We start from the raw sequence: 24,595 nt of genomic DNA, 5'->3' as shown, positions 1-24,595 counted from the left end.
ACATGGTTTCAGAACCACACTGCATCACAGAAAGCTCCAAGGCCCCCACTCCCCTATCTGGGGAGTCCACAGCCACCCACACTGCCCGAGAGTGAGCTGCAGCCATCAAAAGCTCTTTCTTCTATTGAAGTGAAATGTGTCTCTTCAGAATTCCCAGCCCCAAACCCTGTTCTGTCCTCTTTAATAATCTCCCTTTCTTAAGACAGTACTGAAGAGACTGTCACTAGGTCACTAGGCTCAGGGTGACAGGAGTGCGGGGTGGGGACCCTGCATGCCTCTGTGCCCTCCTGCCACCCAAGCTGTCCTTGCCAGCCCCAGGGAGCCGTTGTGCCACCGCAGCCTCACCTTGCCCAGCGGCAGGGCCCCTGGTTGTGTCATCCTGAGAGCAGCTTCCTGCCACTCACAGGAGTCACTGCTCCCACTCCAGGAAGGCCAGAGTGACAACACCTCCCCTGGCCTGCGGCGTCCGGTCCCTCTAGCCTGTGCCCAGCGTACTCAGCAGTAACCAGAGACACTCAGGCACCGGGTCAAAGACACAGGGACTGAGAAGGGGTTGTGCAGGATGAGCTGAGCACTGTCAGGACGGGTCTGGATGACCCTGTTCCTCTCCCTTCACGTGAGCCCGCTGCACACAGAGAGCACTTCCCAGGCCGCTCGGATCAGTAACTGCCACGCCCAATAGATTGGAATTGTCTGCAAAGGTCCACAGTCTGGGGCTGTCATCACTAAAATAACAGAACCACTATTACTAAACATATTCATAAAAGTTGAAAAGAGAGAGGTGGTGGCTACGCTCCCCCATCCAGCCCATGAGGCGTCTCTTTTCCAGACTGACATTCCCCAAGTAATCATTAACGACTCCCATGACTTCCACTGTCTTCCTTCCTTTAGACACATCTTTGTGTGTTGTGCTCAAGAGCAAGGTGGACAGGAAATCTGAAGGTGTGGATCGTTCTAGAACCTCTCAGCCCTATGACCTTCACCATCCCTCTCCCCTAACTATGCTCTGAAGTCGCAGTGTGGGAAGACAGATAGCAAAACACACACACACACACACACACACACACACACACACACACCGCCACTCAGGGGCATGGGCACCACGCCCCACGGCTGGGCTCCCTGCTGACCACATGGCCTATGCGGATGGGAGGTGGTGCCTCCTCCCTAGTGAAGCTCCCACCTCATACTCAGAAAAAGCTTGACGATAACAGCCCACCCGAGTGCAGGTGAGGCCATTCTTGAGATGCACTCCCAGCACCCGAGCAGCATCCTGCAGGAATAGTTTTCTAAGACCTACTAAAGTTAAACCATCTGCTGCACAGCTCCATTCCCCGCCAAAGCCTGAGGGCAAGCCTCAAGACAGCCAGGGGCTGTCGCCAAGACAATAAACCACTACCTGCATTGTGACTGTTTTCTAGAAGTAAAGCTCAGGAAAGAGAAATGGTTTCCAACTGAGCCAATGTGCAGGCAGTGGATGAATGTTCTTAATTTTAGATACATGTTGAAGTCCAAAAATAGAACTTTTCCCCCAAAGCCAAGCTCATACGCACTCACTTTTCTCAGGAGTATTTTTAGATAACTAGAAGCCACTCTTATAACCCCCGAAACATAACAATTAAGAAAAAGGAGAAAAGGGGAATGACCTTACCACTTTTTCTCTTTTTAACAGAGGAAGAACTGTTTAATTATCAAGAACCCCATGGTAGAAGCGTGAGGCCAGTCCCCCCTTTTGTGCTCTGAACCCATTTCCCCAAACTCTGCTCCCCGGCGGGGGGGGGGTCTCTGACAGCTGACTCGGACCCCGGAGACTGCAGCACTCACACAGACGTGCTCACTGTATTGGGCAAAGCAGTTGCTTGGCTTCATCTTCTTAAGCGTCCCATAAAGTCGAGGTTACAATCCCGGTTTCACAGATGGGGAATTTCAAGGACACACCCAAAGTCACAGAACTGGATTCTAGAGGGGCCTGTCTTATAGACTCCTTTGCCTTACCCACAACACAACCCAATGGAGTTGAGGGAAGGGAAGGAAATAGAGGTAGCAGTAGTCATTTTTAACCTGCATCTAAAATTCAGCTAAATTAACTAGGAATGTTTTACCCAGAGGAGAAAAATGATTTATATTAGGATTGTGAAAGACTGCATTATAGGTTCAAATCCTCCTCCCCTCTCTGTCCTCACAGCTCTGGTTTTGCAGGTCCTCACAGGAAAGGATCAGACTGTGTTTTCCACCCTCAACTCTGTGACAGACTGCAGCCAACGGCACGAGGGGAAGGTGACAGGGCTGGTTTGAAGAGTAGACTGCAAGAGTCTGGCATGCAGCCACGTGCTCTCTGGTCCCTGAGAAGAGACACCTGCGCTAGCCTGCTGGTCCCAGGACGAGCGTGAGACACACGGAGCCACCCAGCCAAGATGCCCAGCCCACACCAGCCGCTCTGCAGCAGAGACTCCCTAACCATCGGCCGGGTGCAGGCTGCCCGTTAGTACAGGAGTCCACCAGGAATACTCTCAGGAAGTCCCCACATCGGGAAAGGAGTTAGGCCACAGCAGCAGCTCCAGACATTGGGATTTTAGGATGAGTAAACTTACTCTAAAGAGTTGAAAAAGCAACATAGGGCTGTCACTTTTTTTATTCTGAGCAAAGGCAATATATACAAACAACTACTGCTTACCATGACCATCAAGTCATAAAAGATAGAACATTTTGACACTAAAACAGAGAAAAGAATATCATCATAGAATATGACAGTCTTTTCCAGGCAGAGAGAGTTGGCCACCCTCCATGTGAGCCTTTTTCTTTCGTTCTGTCACAGAGCAATGAAAACTTTGTCACTAAAAGCTCCAGTCCACATATTAGCAACTTTCCTACATGCTTTATGGTAGAACTGTCAGAAGAACACAAGATCAGTTACATAAATTGCGAAACTGAAATCATGGTTCTGTTTGTTCTGGGACAACATAAAACATATGTTCTGGGTTTTGTTTTTGTTTTTTTAATAAGGATAAAAATAAAGCTAAAAATGAATTTGGGCACCTCCACCTCCATCTTGCCTCCTCCATCGTCTGCTTCAAGCCGCAGAGTGACCAGCGCCCTCCCAAACCCCCGCTCCAGTGAACTTTTGAGTCTCACTACACAGGTGCCTAAGATGGAAGCGTTGTGCTTCCATGATTATAATAATGTGTGCATGAAGAGGAAATCAATGATTCAAACAGAAGCTTCTCTCGGGAGCTACAGGGACACCTCACTGGGACAGAGGTGAGAGGCAGTGAATGCCCAGGACCAGCTCCAGGCACACCTGCCTAAGTCACCCAGGAAAGTAAATTGTCTTTCCAAGCCATAAAGAGCCACTCCATCTTCTGCTGGACGCATGGAGGCCAGGGAGAAAGAAGGGGTCCAGAAGGGGATGGTGATTATAATAGACTACTGTCACTCGAGACTGTCCATCCACACCACAGACACCAAACTGGCTCTGGCCGAAGGACTGCGAGCAATGATGGTATGCGTCAGGTCCAGGAAGAAGCTTCAGGAGCCAGGCCGTGGTGTGCCATGCCTTTCTGTTCCCTCTGTCATGAGATCATTAGAGTTTCCAACTGAGTCAACTCCTTCAGTCCGAGGCCCACTTAAGTCAAATTCCCAACGGGCATGTAACACGAGTAAGAAATGTCTTGGTCGGTGGAAGTCCCTGAGACTTAGGGATCATCTCTCACTGTGGCATAACCACGCATTATCTAAGTGACACAACAGTCACATGACACAGTGCCCATGTTCATTGAGTGGAAGAGCTCAGCAACAGTGCCAATAGGAAAGGATGGCAAGTGTGTCTCAGCCTTGATTCTGGGCAGGCGAAAAGCAGAGGAGAGGGTTGAATACAGAGATGCCTAAGGCATAGGGCCTGGCCCCAGTGAGCCTGCGGCCAACAGGGAAGGCTGGTTTAGCCTCTGAGGTGTGGCTTTGGGTTTTCTGATTGCTCTCAGCTCAAACTCGCTCATCAGGCCCTGAGGGGACTCACACACCTACCAAGGCCCAGTGCGGAGAAGCAAGGACTGTCCTTTGGAATTAGAAAGACTGGAGTCTAATCTCAACTCTGACACCTCATTTCTGCCTTCACTCTCTCTCCCCATGGATACTTAGTAGGCTAGGCATTAGGGAAAATGGACAAGGGCCTACTTCCACAGGCTTACAATGAGGTAGTAAAACAGATATTAAGAAAATAATGAGATAAATACCAGTTGGGTGAGTAATATTAAAGAAATAAACACAGTAAATCAAGAGAAATTGGTGAAGGCTGCTTTAGGTAAGGGTTCGGGAAAGGCCCCTCCAAGAAGGGGATATCTCAGATGAAAAGTGGGAAAGTGTTAGCCACGCTAACAAGCTAGGGAAAGAGCCATAGCAAGTGCAAAGGGCTTGAGGTGGAAAAGCAAATGGCGTGCTTGAGGAACGGGAAAGAGACAGAGCTGTGAAAGCACTGAAACGATACAGCATGAGGCTGGAAGGCAGGCCTGTCACCTAGGACCTTGTTGGCCCCGCACGGAGTTTGAAGTTCATTGCAAGTACAAAGGAAAGCAGGGGGTGGATCAGGGGGTGGCAGGATCTGGCTTCTCAGGACACTGTGGAGGATGATCTGTACAGGGGCCAGCATGAAAGACACAGAGCAGGGAGGACGCTCCTGCGGCCTGGACTGGAAGGGGCCCTGGGACCTGCACGTCCTGGGGCAATCCTTCAACAGCGCGATGCCTCAGTCATCCCGTCTACGGAGTGTGGCTATTGTCTGCACTTCACAGGGCACAAACATATTGGGCCCCTGGAGGTGGGGATGACAGTACACATGGCCTTGCTCGCCCCTACATGACTTCTTCTGATCACTCCAGCTGCCCTTCCTGGAGCCATGTCCAGAGCTTGTCTTCAAGGGCCTCCTAACAGCCCTCAAGATGCCCATCTCCAGTGCCTACCATGACACTGGTTCAGCTCTCTCCCTGTATGGAACCGAGAACACTGGAAGCTGGCCAGGAAGCAAGACCAATGCAGAGAATGCCAGCCAACACGGAGGCCTGTCAAGCTTCCAGGAGGTCAGCAGAAGGTCAGATGGGTGCTAGCTGTGGCCGGACAGATCAGATCTGACCAGGGGAGTGCTCAGGCAAACCCGGGCTTGAGGGGGGAGGGAGACTCAGGGAGCAAGGCCAAGACGCAAATTATCCAGAGAACCTGACAACCTGGCCAGGCTGCTGGAAAATGAGAGCCCATTGGCTCAGAGAGGCTACACCTCAGAGAAGCCCATCCTGGACGAGCCGGCCCCGTGGACCTGCAAGCTGCCGGGCGCTCAGGAGCAAGCGCCGCTCAGGGCATCCGAGGCTGGCCCATCCCAGAACTGCCTATTGGTTCAGAAACTCACCAGTAGATAATAAATGCTTATTTGTTTTAAGCTTCTGAGTCTGAGGGTTATTTGTTACACAGCAGTCAGTAACTAATACAGAAAGGCATGACGGCCAGTAGCCCCTCCTATTTCCCTGTAGCAAATCTCTGCTGGAATCCCAGTCCTGCTTCCTGCTTGAGTTCTCTAGATGTTCTGATCTCTGGACCAGGGTCATGAGTCATGACATATATTCTTGAACTTGACTTTACAAGTCTCCTTGTGACTTTATGAAAACTTTCTCCCCTCTCTGGGATCTTTTCTTATCTGTAAAAATAAAGCAATAAGATATTCCGGGAGCTTCCCAGTTCTGAGGTTCTGTGTCTGGATAACTCTGACCTCTCTACGCAGCCATTCAGTCATTCAATCAACAAGCCTTTGCTCAGGGCCTGCTGTGTGCGGGGCCATGGCCAGGACCTGGGAGCGCAGGCTCAGAATACAATGGGGGCCCCACCCACCAGGAGCTCGTGGCCCACTGAGAGCTCACTGGCTTGTGAATATAGAGAAGATGCCTCTGAGGAGCCCTTGGTGGCCAGGGAGGCTGTGAGGTGAGAGCAGTGGGCCAGTCATGAACCTCTCTTCCCAGCAGAAAGAAGGAATGCACATTCAGTATGCCTGGCACCTCCCATCCCCTGGGCTCCTGCTCAGAGATGTCATGCCTTTGTCTCCTAGGGTCTCAAGGAAGGCCATTCTGCATTTCAGCACAGGCACTGGGGAAATCAAAACCCGTTCCTTGAATTCAGCACACTTAAGTGGGCAAGTAGATGAGAAGCAAGAGACCTCTGTCCACTCCACTCTGACCCAGGTGAGCCAGGAGACTGATCCTTAACCCTGGGAGATTGGCCCACCTTTGTGGGCAGAGTGCAATTAGCGGCCGAAAGTCACTTGCTCCCCTAATTATAACAGTCCTTCAGGACTTCCTTCCCAGTCTCAGAAAGGGCTGGAGATGGGGAGGTAGCTACCCCGAAGACCCAGACAGCTGGACATCCTACCATGGAACCAGGGGGCAATGGATTTCGTGTTCCTCTCAAAGCCGGCTTGGCGAGGCAGCTGTTCCTCCTTAAACCAGCGGACTATGACTTCTCTGGAGACAGGACGCAGTGGGCGCTCCCAAGTCCGGCTGAAAAGAAAGAGGGAGTGTGGGAGTCAGGACGGGAGGGGTGGGGGAGGGAGGCCACTGTGAGAATAATGAGCATGTGCCCATGCCCCTGCCTGTGGAGAGGATTAAATGAGCCCAGGTACCTGAAGGCGCTTTGCAGATTACAACGTATCAGCTATTATTAGTATTTCCCCAAAAAACTGTTACCAATTGCTTTGAAAAAAGCTGTGCAGGTGGGAGCAGAAAAGAGGACAGGAGAGGCGGTCTGAGGGAAATAAAAGGCACATTTCCCTCTAGGACGGCCAGGTGCAAACACGAGCATCCATAGGAGGCTCCTGGTGGAACAGGAGCAAAATGAAGAACATGCATGTGCCCCCTCCTGTCCCTGCCCACAGCCTGCCAAAGAGAGTTCCTCTTGGTGTGGCCCTCCCCAGCCTTCTCAGGGGACACCTGCCTTTGCCAGCTAGCTCCCTTCCTTGCTTCTGTAAGGCAGAATCGGAACCGTGGACAGAGAGAAACCAGAGCCCCCGAAGCTGTGGAGACAGCCTGAATCGCCCCCAGGGAAATAAGGAAGATACAGACAGAGGACTGCACTGCTGGACTCTTGATAGCGTTGATGGGGTCAGGGGGGTATACTGAGGGACTGAAGATACTGAGAGTGAGAGGAATAGAGTCACTAGAAGAATGCATGAATAATGAATTGCATATTTTTATATCTTCTCGCAAATAAGCCAAGATTTCATTGTTTCTGTGTCTGAACTGTGGTTCTTAGATGGGCCACATAAACTCTTCTTCTATTGAAGCTACACTGACAGGAAGCACAGTTAGAGCGTGATGACACATGACCTATGACAGGCACACCCAACTATGTGCTGAATGAATAGATAGTGAGACCACATTGTGTGAATCTGTGGTATGAAAATCCGGCATCAGAAGAGCAGGCCTTGGCCCAGCTTGAACAACTGCAGCTTTTCACCCTTCCAGCGGACTGACAGACATGGTAGATTCTTACTTTGTCGTTGCTATCCACTTAATAGTAATGGCATTGAGAACTCAGCACTGTGGGCCCTGGTTGGTTGGCTCAGTGGTAGGGTCAGCCCAGCATGTGGATGTCCCAGGTTCAATTCCCAGTAAAGGCACACAGGAGAAGCGACCATCTGCTTCTCCACCGTTTCCTCTCCCCCTTTTCTCTCTCTCTCTCTGTCTCTTTCCATCTCACAGCCATGGCTCGATTAGTTTGAGCACATTAGCCCCAGGAGCTGAGGATGGCTCCATGGAGCTTCCACCTCAGGTGCTAAAAATAGTTCTGTTGCGAGCACAGCCTCAGATGGGCAGAGCATCGGCCCCAGACGGGTTGTAGGGTCGATCCCTGTCAAGGAGCATGTAGGAGTCTGTCTATCTCCCCTCCTCTCACTTGGAAAAGAAGGGGGGAAGAATTCACCACTGTTGTCATCATTTTTCATAAAATGAACTGTCCCTGAGCTCACGCCCTGTTTTTGTCCTGTATCAACACTTTGATGCGGAATTCGGCACTTCCCCACAAACCCCAGAATGAGTTCATATTTTTACCTGCCCTCAAATGAATCCACTTACACACATTCACAGTAGCGAACAATGAAAGTTTAGGGAAGCTGTCATGAGAAAGACAGCAGGCGAGGCTCCAGTTCCACTGCGTGGCTTAAAGCCTCCAGCAGTGCAGTTGCTCTCCGCTGCTTCCCCAGGCCCTCCGCTCTCCCTGCCAGCTTTGCTCCTACTGCCCCACACTTCGCATTTTGAGGTGACCCCCTCAGCTGCCTCGGGTGCCTTTCCTCTCCATTAGGCAGCTGCAGCCCTGCCTCCCCCCCCCCCCCCAAACCTGCATTCCCCAGCACGTAACTGCTCAAAGGGAAACACTCCTCTGGTTTCTGGGACTCATTTTCCTTAGAAGGCAAGAGGAGGTTATAAATAACAGCAAAAAAAGTTGTTCACTCCTGCCCTCTGTTTCTAAGCAGGGAATCTGAATCACTAGAATATAAATGCTAGGATGGTGCTCAGAGAAGCCACCTGGCCTGTAGCCTGGCTGCTGCACCTGGAACTCCCTCCCAGCCACAGCGTGTGTGTCGGCCCCTCAGCACAGTCAGACCAGGGCATGCTGGCCAGTGCCCGTGCTGCAGAGCTGAGGCAGTGAGGCCATGGGGACCTCCCCCAGGGCTGTCACAGAAGGGAGGCACATGCATGGCCTCCCCAGGCCCCCGGGGCTGCCGCTCCGTCCGCCTGGCTGCTGGTCCTCTGTGATGGCTCACTGTGGGGCCGCCCGCGTCAGGGGGCACCACGGTCCAGGCAGCTCCATCATGTGGGCCTGAAAGACTAATCACCTGTTTCCTTCAAAATGACAAATTTTCATTTTCCTGGAAAACTGCCAAAAAAGAGAAGCTTTTCTATGTCTCCAAAGTCAGGAAATATACATCTGACCTCGTAAAAATCAAGAATTCCTGCATGACAGAAAATTTTATGACAAAAACCGAAAGCCAAATGACACACAGGAGAAAAAAGTATTTATGACAAGCAAAAGGGTCCTCCTCCCTGATATTTAAAGAATTCCTAGAAATGGGGGATGAGGAGAAGAACAGCACAACGAAGTAACGGCAGAGGAGGGAGCAGACAGGTGCGGGAATACCGGGGTCCTTAAACCACAAATACTTCATCTCACTCATAAATCAGAACTACGATTTAAAATTTTCACTGAAATATTACATCACATACAAAACGAAAGTTTGTCAGCAGGCTGTGGGCAAGGCCAAAGGATGAGAGGGTCACTGGCTCCCCCACCCCGGGAAAAGCGAGTTGAGACAAACATCAGTCCTGTGAGTGGACACAGCCCTTCAGCCAGTGATCTTCATCTGAGGGACCTCTCTTGCAAAAAATAGTTGTATGTGTATAAAATTAATGTCTACAAGGTTATTCATTAAGAGCACTGTTGGTAATGACCAAAGATTTCAAACAATACCAATCTTATCATTATTTTTCTTTTTTTTCAGAGACAGAGAGAGAGAGAGTCAGAGAGAGGGACAGACAGGAAGGGAGAGAGATGAGAAGCATCAATTCTTCATTGCGGCACCTTAGTTGTTCATTGATTGCTTTCTCATATGTGCTTTGACCAGGGGGCTACAGCAGAGCAAGTGACCCCTTACACAAGCCAGCGACCTTGGGCTCAAGACAGTGGCCATGGGGTCATGTCTATGATCCCACACTCAAGCCAGTGACCCTGTGTTCAAGCTGGTGAGTATGTGCTCAAGCTGGGTAAGCCCGCGCTCAAACTGGCAACCTCGGGGTCTCGAACCTGGGTCCTCCGTGTCCCAGTCTGATTCTACATCCACTGCCCCACCGCCTGGTCAGGCACAACACCAATCTTATTAATAGATTTTTTTATATATAAGTGAACTGCAGCATCCTTACAGTAGAATACTATGCAACTATAAAAAAAAAACTAAATACAAATAAATAGTTAATAGTTGATATGAAAAGATCTAAAAATAAATGGGGGAAAATCACATTGCAGAAACCTGTGTGGAATATGCAAACTTCTATGCAAAAGTGAAGAGATTGGATGTGACTTTTGATGTTAGCAATGACAAAAAGGGACTCTGCAAATACATAAACTAAGGACAGTGCTTCCCTTGGGGAAAGAGGCCAAGGATGGGAGTCGGTCTTTTCTCTATGTATCTTTTTAAACTTTCTGGTTTGTGAATCACATAAATGACAAGGAAGGGAAAAATGAAGAAGGAAAGTAAAGAAGAAATTTAGACATTGTCAACTCTCCCTACAGCACAGGGAGAGGGTGAAGTGGGGTATGACTAATCCTAAATCCCAATTAAGCAAAGCTCAGACAGCCCTCTTCTACCTGGGGGTGAATGGACTCTTCTGTGTATTAGGATGATTTGGGATGCCAGCAGGCACTCACCGCCCAGCCTCTGAGCCCTCCCTGGGGGAGGCGGTTGCTCAGCATGATGGGGCACACATCTTTGGGCTGGCCACAGGTGGGCACAGGCAGAAGGTGGAGAGGTGCCAGGCAACCACTTTATTCTTGGTCCTGGCAATCACAGGCAGTCACCTGAGTACCCTTGCTGAGAGCCTGCAGTGACACCAGTGTGTGTGAGCCTCCTGCAACCCACCACCTCACCCACAAACCTGCTGTCAGAGCCCAGGATGCACCAGCGCTGCCTGTGGTTACAGATGACAGCCAGCCCTGGTGTCCAGGCCACTGGGCCATAGGTAATCTATTTGAGGTCTTACATTACAAGTTCTTAACCAGGGATCTATTTAAGAGTTTGAAATTATATGTAAACACTTTTGGGTATTGATATATGCACATTTTGAAGGGAAGAGGATACACAGCTCCCTTTAGTTTCTCAACGGAATCGAAGATCCCAAAAAGGTTAAGATTCCCAGAATTCCAGAATTATTAGAAATGCCCTCCCCTACCCCTCCTGCCCCATTATACAGACTGGGACACTAGGCCCACAGAAGGGAAATGACTAGCCCTAAGTCTCACAGCAACTTGGAGGCTGAACGAGAACTGGCTCCCAGGTGCCCCGTGCCCCCATCCAAGGCCCTGTCCCCAGCCAGACCTCCCCATGCAGAGTCCCCCACCCCACCCAGACCCACCTGCCAGGCACTGCAAGCGGTAGCGGTGGGCCGGGACCTGGGAAGTGGTGGTAGAGTCTGGCTTCCTGCTCATGGCCCTGGCCGAGCTCTCGGAACATAAAGCTAAGGCCAGCAACGGTGCCCTTCTGCACGGCGCGGAGCGAAAGGCGCCGGTACTCGTCCCGGGCGCGCTGGGCTCGGCGTCTTCTCTCCTCGTCCGCAGCTTTGGCTCGGCGCACTGGAAAGGGAGACAGCACATCTTCCTAGAGCCACAGCCCAGCCACACACTGAGCAGGGCCAGGACTGGGCCAGGGGCCTAGGGCCTCACTCACCGTCCCAGGATGCACTGGAGTCCCCTACACGGGCTCAGCAGAGCCCAGGTGAGAGGTAGGTCAAGCCCAGCCCAACCAGCAGCCCCAAACTAGCCTCTCCCTGTGGGGATAAAACATTCATAACAGCTTAGGGTCATCAGGCCATTCCTGTGGCCCTGCCCCAGAATGAGCAAGAAAGCTTGGGGTGGAAATTTGCATCTCCATATATATTCCTTCCTGGGAGTGCCCTGCTCAGAGCAGCTTCTCACACCCTGTGCCTACCCCACACAGCTTCAGGGGTGCTTTTCATAGTGGTCAGTGTCTCCAAACACCACTGTCATCGCCCACATTCACTGTAGGCTTGCTCTGTGCCCAGCCCTGGGCTGCGTGCTCTCTCTGCAATATCTCATGGTAGACACTTCCCCCACCACCCATGAGGACGGCACACCACCAATCTGCATCAGAAACACAGCCTCCAGGAGGGTAGTTAACTTGCCCAAAATTAGATAGCTAATGATGGGCAGAGCCTGGACTGGAGCCCATGCATGTCTGGTTCTAAAACCCATGCACGGACCCCCACCTCGCAAGCTGTCTTCAATTTAAAACCAGGTGTATCTGACACCAGAGCCCCTGCTCTTTCCCACAAAATCCAAAAGAATATTTAAGACCATCCAGTCCAACCTCCTAATGTTAGTCCTGTGGAAAGGGAGGCCCAAGGAAAGACAGTGACTTGCCCAGCTGGGTCAGTGGCCAAACCAGACCAGGAAACATCCTTTCTGCTACCAGGATGAGTGTTGGAAAGAAACCCTGGTATCTCGATTCTGGGCCCTATCTCATTAGTTCCCTGTGGGTTTGAGAGCTCTCAGGTGAGTGCACTGGAGGTTGAGGGGGTGAGGATTCTTTGATAGCTCTGTCACTCCACAGATTACAAAACTCTAAGATGCCCCCCTCCTCAGCCTTCCAGCTTTTTCTGTTCCTCAAGACAGGGTCTTGTCTCAGCCAGGTGGCCCTGGAAAGACACCTGCACATTACTGCTTCTAAAACCCGAAAGGGTGTCCTGAGACTGGGGAAATGCCAAGCGAGGCAACAAAACCTGTTGGAGGCAAGGTCTAACCTTAAAACCAACTATTTTGTAGTCTGACTGCATCTTGTTGGGCTCCTATGTGCCTCTAAAATCCCATCGTTTGTAGAGAACTCCTGAAGCCAGTTGTCTTCTTCTCATTATTCATGACCAGTGAGCCCTGGCCCAAGCAGGTCCCCTTCCCCTTCTGCAGTAAAATCTTACCCCTATATGTCTATTCTGACTCCTATCAGTACACATGCAGTGAGCACCTACAACCTACCAATGTCAGAGAACTGTGTTCTGTCAGCACTCAGAGGCTCCAAGGTCAATAACCTTGTTCCTGAAATACAGCACTTCTAATTCCAAATTGCCAACCTCTTCTAGAAATACACATCCCCAGAACCAAGAAAGGCAGTGTGAAGTCTGTGCCCCTGCTGGTGATTATGGAAGTGAGGGTCACATGCAGAGGCTCCGTGGTCTGGGGGTTCAATGAGGGCAGGTGGGAATTTTCTTTGGTCTATTCATTGCTGTATTCCATTGCCTGGAACACCTACATATTGATCAGCAGGCAATACACAGGCTTGGGTGACTGTTTAATTACCTATTGTTTCACTGGGGCTGCACCTGTGCTGGAGAGAGAGCACACGAACCAGCCCCTTCCTCAAAGTGCTCGAGCCTCGCTGGGGAAACAGGACAAACACATGTCTCTAGCACGATGGAAGCAGGGTCATGTCAGGACTGTTAGAGTTCAGGGGCGGCAGCACTCACCTGGTGAGGCCCACCACGTGCCCCACCTCCCACCCCTTCTGCAAACTCTCCTCTGTGCAACCGTGTTCACTGACCAAGACCAGCTGCTGTGTGCAGGCACCCGGCTCAGCTCAGAAATGCCAGGCAGCATGGAGGGCACGGGGTGCTGCTTGCACAGGAAGCTGTGACCTTGGCAAAGCCAGCCTGCCACCCAGATCAGATTATGGAAAGGGGATTGCTATGGGGTCAGACAGCTTTCTTTTTATTTTTTTTCTCTCTCTCTCCATATAGTCTTTTTTTTCCTTTTTGAGATCTAGTTGACATATAGCGTTGTGTAAGTTTAAGGTGTACAGAGTGTTGGCTTGCTACATTTACATATTTTAATGACCGCCACCATATCATTAGTTAACACTTCCATCTCATCAAATAATTATCATTCCATTTTGGTGATGAGAACATTTAAAATCCAGTCTCTTAGTAACTTTCAAGTACACAATACAGTATTGTTGACTCTAATCACTGTGCTGTGCATGGGACCTCCCAAACGTATTTATCTTTCAACTGCAAGTTTATGCCCTTTGACTAACATCCCAGTTCCTCTATCACCTCCTCCAGCCCCTCAGAACCGTCATTCTACTCTCTGTTTCTGTGAGATGGGCTATTTTATGTACATGAGAACATACAGTATTTGTCTTTCTCTGTCTGATTCATCTCACTTAGCATAATGACCTCAAGGTCCAACCATATTGTCACAAATGACAAGATTTCCTTCTTTCTCGTGCTGAATATTGCATTGTTGTGTGTCTGTGTGTCTGCGTGTGTGTGTGTGTGCATGTGTGCATGTGTCTTCCACATCTTCTCTGTCCATTCATCCACTGTTGGACACTTAGGTCGTTTTCATATTTTGGCTATTGTGACTAACGCTTCAATAAACATGGGAGTGCAGATGTCTCTTCAATGTCCTATTTTCATTTCCTTTGGATACATAACCAGGAAATCACTGGACCATGAGCTAGTTTGGGGTTTTTTTAATACTGTTTTTTTCTATAGTGGTTAAACCTATCTGCACTCCCCCAGCAGTGCACTGGGGTTCCCTTTTCTCCTCATCCTCACTGACATTACACACAGCTTTCCTAAGAAAGTCTCTGGATGTCTCTAGGCCTCAGTTTCCATCTGTCTAATGAGAATGACATGAATGTCTGCCTCACTGAGTTCTTATGAAGATTAAAGGAAACATCTAGCACTATGAACTAGGAAATGCTTTGGAAAAGCAATATCTCATTAAATCAGGCATCTATACCTGACCCTCTCTTCAAATCTCCCAATGTCTGCAGCCAGGCTGCCCAGGTTCAATCCCATCACCATTCACTGGCTGTGTGACATTGAACAAGTTACTTAATCACCCTGGGCTGCCATTTCCTCAGGAGTAAAATGAAGATAATAATAGGCACTATTTCATCGAGTTCTTATGAAGATTAAGAGAGCTAATAACATAAACTACTTAGAATCAGTTAGCACCATGGTAAGTTAACTAAAATCTTCATTCTCATTAGCCCTGGCATTGCTGTGTCCAAAATGGAGGCATGAACAGTTCTTGGCCAGTCCAGGAGGGGGCACCCTTGTTGGCACATCCCATGGAATCTGTCCTGCTACAATTATAAATAGCTTCCCTTAAATTACACTCAGAATCTTAAAAAATTGTTTCCTTCCTTCTCAGAATCAGGGATGGGTTTAAACTGTATCCCATGAACCTGCTATGGAAAACCAGAATTCATGGAATAGTCATCTAACCCAGTGAAAACAGCCAAAACTAACACTAGGAGCTATGCTAGGAGCAGCCATGGCAGCTTTGCCATGAGTCAGCGAGTATCAGGGCTGTCCTCGTGCCCCAGAGGACCCACTGCGGAGTGAGCGCTCAAACCAAGGCACCTGCTGCCTCTCGCAGCCCACACTCTGGTTCAACGTGACTCTCTACAGGTGCCCAGCAGGCACTGCCAGGGTCCACTTTGCACGAAGAACAGAGGGGGGTGTGACTGTTCCCTTCTGAGGTGGGTTCCAGTGTCTCCCTTCTCCACCTCTTACCAGAAGAGTAAGCCTTGTCTCACCTAAATGCCATAGGATGACTGAGAGGGCATGAAAACACAAGACCTCAGAGGGAAGGCTGAGTTCAGATGTGAAAAAGCACACCAGCCACCATGAGGTACCACCTCGCGGCCATCAAAATGGCTACTATAAAACATATTTTTAATACAAAAACAGAAAGTCACAAGTGTTAGCAAGGGTGTGGAGAAATTGGAGCCCTTGGGTATTGTTGGTGGGGATGACAACGGGAACAGCTGCGGTGGAAAACAGTAGAGCATTTCCATAAAAAATTAAACGTATGAATATCATGTGATCCAGCAATTCTACTCTGGATGTGCACCCATAGGAATTGAAGACAGGGATTTAAAGAAAATATATGGGTACCCCCATGTTCACAGCAGCACTGCTCACGATAGCCAAAAAGGGGAAACAAAAGGGCCATCGTTGGATGGACAGATAAACAAAGCACGGTATACACGTCCAATGGAATCCTGTGCATCACCCTGAAAAGGAAGAAAATTCTGACCCATACTACAACATGGGTGACCCTCAGGACATTATATTACACAAATATGCCAGTACACAAAGAACGAATATTGCACAACTCTGCTTATATTCCCTTTATTGGACTTGGAGCAGTTAAATTCATAGAGCAGAAAGTGGCATGGACAGTGCCAGGAGCTGAGGAAGGGAGGAATGGGGAGTTAATTTTTTTTAATTTTATTTAGACAAATATTTTTAAAAGGGTGACATTGATCAATTATATTAGAGTACATAAATTCAGAGAAAACATCTCCAGATCATTCTGACATTTGATTATGTTGTATACCCATCACCCAAAGTCAAATTGTCTTCTGTCACCTTCTATTTGATTGTCTTTGTGCCCGTCCCCTCCACCTACCCCCTCCCTCTCCTTCCTCTCCCCCTGGTAACCACCATACTCTTATCTATGTCCATGAGTCTCAATTTTGTGTCCCACCTATGTATGGAATCAAACAGTTCTTAGTTTTTTCTGATTGACTTATTTCATTCAGTATAATGTTATCAAGGTCCATCCATGTTGTTGTAAATGATCCGATGTCATCATTTCTTATGGCTGAGTAGTATTCCATAGTGCATATGTACCACATCTTCTTTATCCAGTCATCTATTGAAGGGCTCTTTGGTTGTTTCCATGTCGTGGCCACTGTGAACAATGCTGCAATGAACATGGGGCTGTACGTGTTTTTACATACCAATGTTTTTGAGTATTGGGGGTATATATCCAGTAGACTCTACTGAGTAGAGGGATTACTGGGTCATAGGGTAGTTCTATTCTTAATTTTTTGAGGAACCTTTCTTCCATAATGATTGTACTACTTTACTTTCCCACCAACAGTGGATGAGGGTTCCTTTTCTCCACAGCCTCTCCGACACCTGTCTTATTGATAATAGCTAATCTAACAGGTGGTATCTCATTGTAGTTTTGATTTACATTTCTCTAATAGCTAATGAAGATAAGCATCTTTTCATATATCTGTTGGCCATTTGTATTTCTTCCTGGGAGAAGTGTCTGTTCGTGTCCTCTTCCCATTTTTTCATTGGATTGTTTGCTTGTTTGTTGTTGAGTTTTGTGAGTTCTTTATATATTTTGGATATTGGGCCCTTATCTGTGCTGTTGTTTGAAAATATCATCTCCCATTTAGTTGGCTGTCTATTTGTTTTGTTGTCAGTTTCTTTTGCTGTGCAAAAGCTTCTGGTCTGATGTAGCCCCATTCATTTATCTTTGCCTTCATTTCCCTTGCCTTTGGAGTCAAATTCATAAAATGTTCTTTATGGCCAAGGTCCATGAGTTTAGTACCTATGTTTTTGTCTATGTAATTTACTGTTTCACGTCTTACATTTAGGTCCTTGATCCATTTTGAATTAATTTTGGTACAAGGGGACAAACTGTAGTTGAGTTTCATTCTTTTGCATGAGGCTCTCCAGTTTTCCCAGCACCATTTATTGAAGAGGCTTTCTTTTCTCCATTGTATGTTTTTGGCTCCTTTATCAAAGATGATTTAACCATATATATGTGGTTTTATTTCTGGGCTATTCTATTCCATTGGTCTGGGTGTCTAATTTTCTTACAATACCATACTGTTTTGATTATCGTGGCTCTATAATATAATTTGAAGTCAAGTATTGTAATGCCCCCAGCTTTGTTCTTTTTCCTTAGGATTACTTTGGTTATTCAGGGGTTTTTATAGTTCCATATAAACCTGATGATTTTTTGTTCCATTTCTTTAAAAAATGACATTGAAATTTTGATGGGAATTGCATTAAATGTGTATATTGCTTTGGGTAACATGGTCATTTTGACTATATTTATTCTTCCTATCCAAGAACAAGGAATAGTTTTCCTTTTCATTGTATCTTTTTTTTTATTCAATTTTTTAGAGAGGAGAGGGAGAGAGAGAGAGAGAGAGAGAGAGAGAGAAGAGAGAGAGGAGAGACAGAGAGAGAGAAGGGGGAGGAGCTGGAAGCATCAACTCCCATATGTGCCTTGACCAGGCAAGCCCAGGGTTTCAAACCGGCGACCTCAGCATTTCCAGGTCGATGCTTTATCCACTGGGCCACCACAGGTCAGGCTCATTGTATCTTTTTTAATTTTCCTTAACAATGCTTTGTAGTTTTCATTATATAGGTCCTTTATATTTTTTGTTATATTTATTCCTAGGTATTTTATTTTTTTGTTGTTGCAACCGTAAAAGGGATTTTTTTAGTTCATTTTCTGAAGTTTCATTGTTGGCATATAGGAAGGCAATAGACTTCTCTGTATATTAATTTTGTATCCTGCAACCTTACTTATTGACTTGTTGTTTCTAATAGTCTTTTTGTGGAGTCTTTGGGGTTTTCTATATACAGGATCATAGCATCTGCAAAAAGTGAAACCTTTACTTCTTCTTTTCCAATATGAATGCCTTTTATTTCTTTCTCTTGTCTGATTGCTCTGGCTAGAACTTCTAGCACTACATTGAATAAGAGTGGAGAGAGTGGGCAGCCTTGTCTTATTCCTGATTTTAGAGGAAAAGTCCTCAGTTTTATGCCATTTAATATAATGTTAGCTGATGGTTTGTCATAAATGGCCTTTATTATGTTGAGATATTTTCCTTCCATACCCATTTTAAACATAAAAGGATATTGTATTTTATCAAATGACTTTTCTGCATTTATTGATAGGATCACATGGTTTTTGTTTTTGGTTTTGTTGATATGGTGTATTATGTTAACTGTTTTACATATGTTGTATCATCCTTGTGATTCCGGGATGAATCACACTTGATCGTGATGAATTATTTTTTTAATGTGTTGTTGTATTCAATTTGCTAGTATTTTAGTTGTTTAGGATTTTAGCATCTATTCATTAGAGATATTGGTCTGTAGTTTTCTTTTTTTGTGTTGTCCTTGCCAGGTTTTGGTATAAGCGTTACATTGGCCTCATAAAATGTATTTGGAAATATAGCTTCTTCAATTTTTTGGAAGACTTTGAGTAGAATAGGAACCAAGTCTTCTTTGAATGTTTGATAAAATTCACTAGTATAACCATCTGGCCCTGGACTTTTATTTTTTGAGAGGTTTTTGATAATTGTTTCTATTTCCTCCCTGTTTATGGGTCTGTTTAGTCTATCTACTTTTTCATGACTCAGTCTAGGAAGATTGTATTGTTCTAGGAATTTATCCATTTCTTCTAGATTGTTAAATTTGGTGGCATATAGTTTTTCATAGTATTCTACAATAATTCTTTGTATATCTATGATATCTGTGGTAATTTCTTCTCTTTCATTTTGGATGTTGTTTATACGAGTCCTTTCTCTTTTTTCCTTAGTGAGTCTTGCAAGAGGTTTGTCCATTTTGTTGATCTTTTCAAAGAACCAGCTCCTATTTTATTGATTTTTTCTATAGTTTTTCTGTTCTCTATTTCACTGCATCCCAGAGATTCTGATATGTTGTATTGTCATTTTCGTTTGTCTGAATGTATCTTTTGATCTCTGCTTTTCTTTCTTCTTTAATCCACTCACCTTTTAGAAGTATGTTATTTAATTTCCACATTTTTGTGGGTTTCTTTACTTATTTTCAGTTGAATTCTAGTTTCAAGGCCTTATGGTCAGAGAATATGCTGGGTATAACTTCAATTTTTCTGAATTTGTTGATGTTAGTTTTGTGGCCCAGCATATGGTCTATTCTTGAGAATGTGCCATATACACTGGAGAAAAAGGTATACTCTGACGTTTTAGGATGAAATGTCCTGTAGATGTCTATTATGTCTGTTTGTTCTTGTTTTTCACTTAAGGACGATATTTCTTTATTGATTTTCTGTTTGGATGAATGATCTAAAGTCATCAATGGTGTATTGAGATCTCCAAGTAGGATTGTATTTTTGTTGATTTGTATTTTTAGATCAGTTAGTAGATGCCTTATATATTTTGGTGCTCCCTGTTTTGGTGCACATATATTAAGAAGTGTTATGTCTTCTTGATACAATGTCCCCTTTATCATTATGAAATGACCATCTTTGTCTCTGATTAGCTTTGCTGTCTTGTAGTCAGCATTGTTAGATATGAGTATGGCTACACCTGCTTTTCTTTGGCTATTATTTGCTTGGACAATCGTTTTCCAACCTTTCACTTTGAATTTGTTTTTATCCTTGTAGCTTAGATGTGTTTCTTGAAGGCAGCCTACAGTTCGATTTTCTTTTCTGATCCACTCTGCTACTCTGTGTCTTTTTATTGATGAGTTCAATCCATTTACATTTAATGTAATTATTGAAACTTGAGGGTTTCCATTTGCCATTTTATATATTGCTTTCTGATAGCTCTGTATCTTGTTTGGTTTTTCTCTTTTGTTTTCTGTCATTTAGTTTTGTTTGGTTGTATTCCATTCTTCTTTCCTCTGTTTCTTCTATTTTTAAGCCATGTGTTTCTGTAGTGGTTTTCTCAAGGGTGGTTACCATTAGGTAATAAAAATGATACATATCATATTCATTGTAGTACATTATCTCATGAGTGCTTCTGCACTCCATCCTCCTTTGCTACTGCTAATCTTTGTCCTCTCCCCTTTTTTTGTTTTTGTTGTCACAGATTAATCTTGTTTTTAATTTTTTTAAATGTCTTCTGGTAGATCTTTTTTTTTTCTTTTTAGATTTTGTGTATTCATTTTTTTATTTATTTTTTATTTTTTTTAGAGAGAGAGGAGACAGAGAGAGAGAAGGGTGAGGAGGAGCAGAAAGCATCAACTCCCATATGTGCCTTGACCAGGTAAGCCTGGGGTTTTGAACCAGCGAACTCAGCATTCCAGGTCGACACTTTTACCCACTGTGCCACTACAGGTCAGACTAATCTTGTTTTTATAGTGATCTTGTTGGAGCTTTTACTTGTGAATTTGTTTTGTTTTGTTCTTTGTATCTGATCAGATAACCCCCTTTCTCATTTCCTAAAGTGGGGGTTTTCTGGTGATAAATTCCCTCATCTTCTTTATATCTGTGAATGTTTTTATTTCCCCTTCGTATTTGAAGGATAGCTTTGATGGGTATAGTATTCTTGGCTGGAAGTTCCTCTCTTTCAGTACTTTCAATATTGGGGTCCACTCTTTTCTGGCTTTAGAATTTCTGCTGAGAAATATGATGATAGCTTAATGGGCCTTCCTTTATATGTTGCATTTTTCTTTTCCCTGGCTGCCTTGAGGATTTTACCTTTGTCATTGTTTTGTGATCATTTCATTACGATGTGTCTTGGAGTAGGTCTGTTTGGGTTAAGGTAACTCAGTGTTCTGTTTGCTTCTTGGATTTGAGGCTATAATTCTTTCCACAGGCTTGGGAAGTTCTCCTCTATCATTTGTTTGAATATGTTCTCCATGCCATTTCTCTCTCTTATCCTTCTGATATACCCATTCTTCTTATGTTGCTCTTTCTGATGGAGTCAGACAATTCCTGTAGGGCATTCTAATTTTTTTTTTAATTCATGAGTCTCTCTCTTCTTCTCTCTGTAGTGTCTCTAGTTGCCTATCTTCTATGTCACTAATTCTCTCCTCTATTTGGCCTGTTCTATTAGCTAAGCTTGTTACCTCATTTCTCAGTTCATGTATTGAGTTTTTTTTATCTCTGTTTGATTCCTTTACATAGTTTCAATTTCCTTGGTGATCTATTCTTTTTGTTCATTGAATTGTTTTTTTGAGCTCTCTAAATTGCCTTTCTGTGCTTTCTTGTATTTCCCAGATTATTTTTAGGACTTCAATTTTAATTCTCTGTCATTTAGCTCCAAGATTTCCAAACAATTGAAATTTTTTTCTAGAGATTTTTCATCATCTATCTGAGCTACATCTCTGTCTTTTGTATCCATGATATTTGATTTCTTTTTCCTTAATGGCATTTGAGAGTGGTCTTGTTAATAACATTAATACAAGATGATTTTAAAAAAAAATAAAATAAATTTGAAAAAATACAGTGAAAAAATGAAAATTCTATTATGATCAGTGGAACAAAAACTACATAGAATAGGAAGCCAGAGCTGGGGGAAAATGACAAAGAGATAAGAAATGAAGTAAAAGCACACAAAATGCCTCAAAGAAAAATATGAATCTAGAATAAAATAATTTGTTGATAAATGACGATTGAATGAGAGAAAAAGTAGAAGGGGAAAAAAGAGAAAAGAAGAAAAAAGAAGGTTAAGGTTTTTGAAATGTAACCCTTATTAAAAAAAAAACAAGAATGAAAAATGTAACACCTATGGATAATGAAGTTCAAAATGAAAAGAATAAGATGGAAAGAAGATAAAATGACCAGAGTGGAAAAATAAAAATAAAAAACAAGAAAAAATTTTTAAAAAGTTATAAAAATTGTAATTTTTTCCTGGTTTTGAGAGATAGCTTCTTTTTTTCTTTTTCTTTTCAGTATGTGGCACTGTACTACAGGTTTTGTCCCTGTGAAGATTTTGAGTAGAGATTTGCTGATGTGTCACTATGGCAATGATGTAGGCTGGGCCTCAGTCCCATGGTAGGCCGGGCTTGTTAGGGTTTGCAGGTTCTAACAATAGGAGAGTAAGTTTTCCAGGTGCCTCTCCCTATGTTGATCCCTCCTGAGCTAGCAGCCTGGGGACTTAACTGTGAAGTTGCCCCACTGCTTGCAGAGCAAGAGGCTCTAAGAGCTGCCAAGTTCTTCCTCCAGCACCGTTCAAAGCACAGTTCTGGGTAAGGCTGTGCCAACCAGAGCTGCCAGAGAAAACAGGCAGGGTAGGGAGCCAATTGCTGATCAGGCACCTTTCTAAGGGCCCCCAGGCATGTCTAGTATACCTCAGTGCTCCACAGATCTAATCTCCACAGGCTTTTCTCCCTTGTGCCCCATTTGGAAACCCATAGCCCAGCCCCCACAATTTCCGCAGTGTACTCAGAGGTCTGTGTCACAAGAATGTGCTTTTTGACCTGTATCAGCTTGCAGAGGCGCTCCACCTGGACAGGTCCAGGCCTACAGATCCTGGCCCTTGTGCACTTCCCATGCTGTTGGTCAGGGAACTGGCACCACACAGAAACACTGGATATAGCCCATGCAGAAGTCGACTGCTGACAATCTTGGGCCTAGCCCCTCCACCTGTGAACACATGCGCCCACACCAGAGGTGACAGGTGGAGGCACTCGCATACCACCCGCGATTGTGGACTGGGAGTGCACAAAGCCCAAATCCGCTCTGGCGCCAGCCTCCGCAGGCAACCTGCTCTGGCTACCTCCATCAGAATCTGCTGCCCGCACTAGCTGTGCCCGTGATCTCAGGCCGAGCCAGGGCACTCTCTCCTCTGATCATCTGCCGTATCCCATTCTTCTTCCCTCTGCCCCAAATCCTCCATTTCTCTCAGTCCCAGGTGAAAGCAGCCCTTCCTCAGAACAGTGAGGAAAAAGGAATACTCCGTTCTCTGTCTTATTTCTTTCAGAGTGGGTTATATATTCAGCCACCTTTTCACCTAATCATACCTTTGTCTGGTGTGTGTATATTTCAGATGTTCCTGAGATTGTTTTTCTGTCTCTAGTTGTTGAATTTGTTGAAATTTCAGGGGAAGATATTGGGAGCACCCCTCACGGCACCATTTCTCTGATGTCACTCATTCATTGGGAGTTAAAATTTAATGGGCACAGAGTTTCCATTTGGGAAGATGAGAAAGTTCTAGAGATGATGGTGATGGTAGTACAGTGTAAATGTACCCAATGCCATTGAGCTAGACACTTAAAATGATGAGAATGGTAAATTCTAAGTTGTATACTTTACTACAATAATAAAAAAAATGGACATGCTGTAACATCGCAGTTTGTTGAGGAAGCCAAAGTGCACCTAACTGCTTGTCCTTATGGTCTTGGTGTGTGCCCAGCTGTGTGTGCCCAGCTGTTCGTCTCTCTTCTGCAGACCAGAAGGAAAGGTCCCTTCTGGCCTGCCCTCCTGTCACAGGGGTGCGCCCACCCCGTCAAGTCTGGGGTCACCTGCTCAGGACCGAGACATTGCTCCCCGCTATTGCCTGGTTGGAACCCTCCTACCCTCCTGCTCAGTAAGAAACCCAGAATCACAGTTTTTGGAGTCCAACCTCCGCCATCTCAGACCTGGGAGTTTCAGCTGCCCCTGCCTCTTGGGGGAGTGGGGAGGTGAGCCTTTTGCTTGGTGTGACTCTCTGTCTGGCCTAGAACAAGTTTTCATCCCTCTGAGTCTTAGTTTTCTCTCCATGGAAACGTACCCTCCTTCATCTAAGGGCTGTCAAAACTCCCAGGCTGTTCTAAAATCATGCCCTTACCTGTGTACAAGGCCCCTAGGGGCTCAGTTCTCTAACAAAAGAGATGACACAAGTTGGTTTTCCTCTTGGAAGAATCTTTGTGAGCAGTTACATAGCTCCAGAAATACAACCAGGCTTGTCATTGTGAGAGGCAGGGTTTTCAACACATTAAATAGCCCATTTGGGTAGGGGGTGCATGTTTATCTAGCACGGGTGTATTTAGTGCCTTCTTTATGCCAGCTACGTGCTGGGCAGGATCAAGCTGTGCGATGCACAGCTGCAGGGGGCACAGTCACCACATGATCATCATAGATTTTTGCAGATGTAGTAACAATTTTTTAGCAGATGGCAAAGTCTTGAGAAATCTGAGCCTTTTACTAATTTTCACAAGGGCATAATGTCAGCTGGCTACCAAGCTGGTGCAAAGGCATGTGTGTACAGCCATAAGCAAGACAGTCTCTGCCCTCAGAGACTTTGCTGTCTTATTTTGCTAGC

General features: G+C 45.7%; 1 protein-coding gene across 1 annotated transcript in view; it reads right to left on the bottom strand.

Annotated features, from left to right (window-relative positions):
* The window catches only part of SH2D4B (SH2 domain containing 4B), a 119,649-nt gene that overhangs the window by 37,040 nt on the left and 58,014 nt on the right, over positions 1 to 24,595 (bottom strand). The window contains exons 6-7 of the mRNA XM_066242741.1: positions 11,154 to 11,370; positions 6,403 to 6,530 (exon numbers count right to left, since the gene is read on the bottom strand). Coding sequence (XP_066098838.1) covers positions 6,403 to 6,530; positions 11,154 to 11,370 — 345 coding nt within the window. The remainder of the gene's footprint in view (positions 1 to 6,402; positions 6,531 to 11,153; positions 11,371 to 24,595) is intronic.

Source organism: Saccopteryx bilineata, chromosome 9 (genome assembly GCF_036850765.1).
Source record: "Saccopteryx bilineata isolate mSacBil1 chromosome 9, mSacBil1_pri_phased_curated, whole genome shotgun sequence".
NCBI classification, from domain to species: Eukaryota; Metazoa; Chordata; class Mammalia; order Chiroptera; family Emballonuridae; genus Saccopteryx; species Saccopteryx bilineata.
The sequence above is the reverse complement of the archived record's forward strand: the minus strand, read 5'-3'. Positions and strand labels throughout refer to the sequence as shown.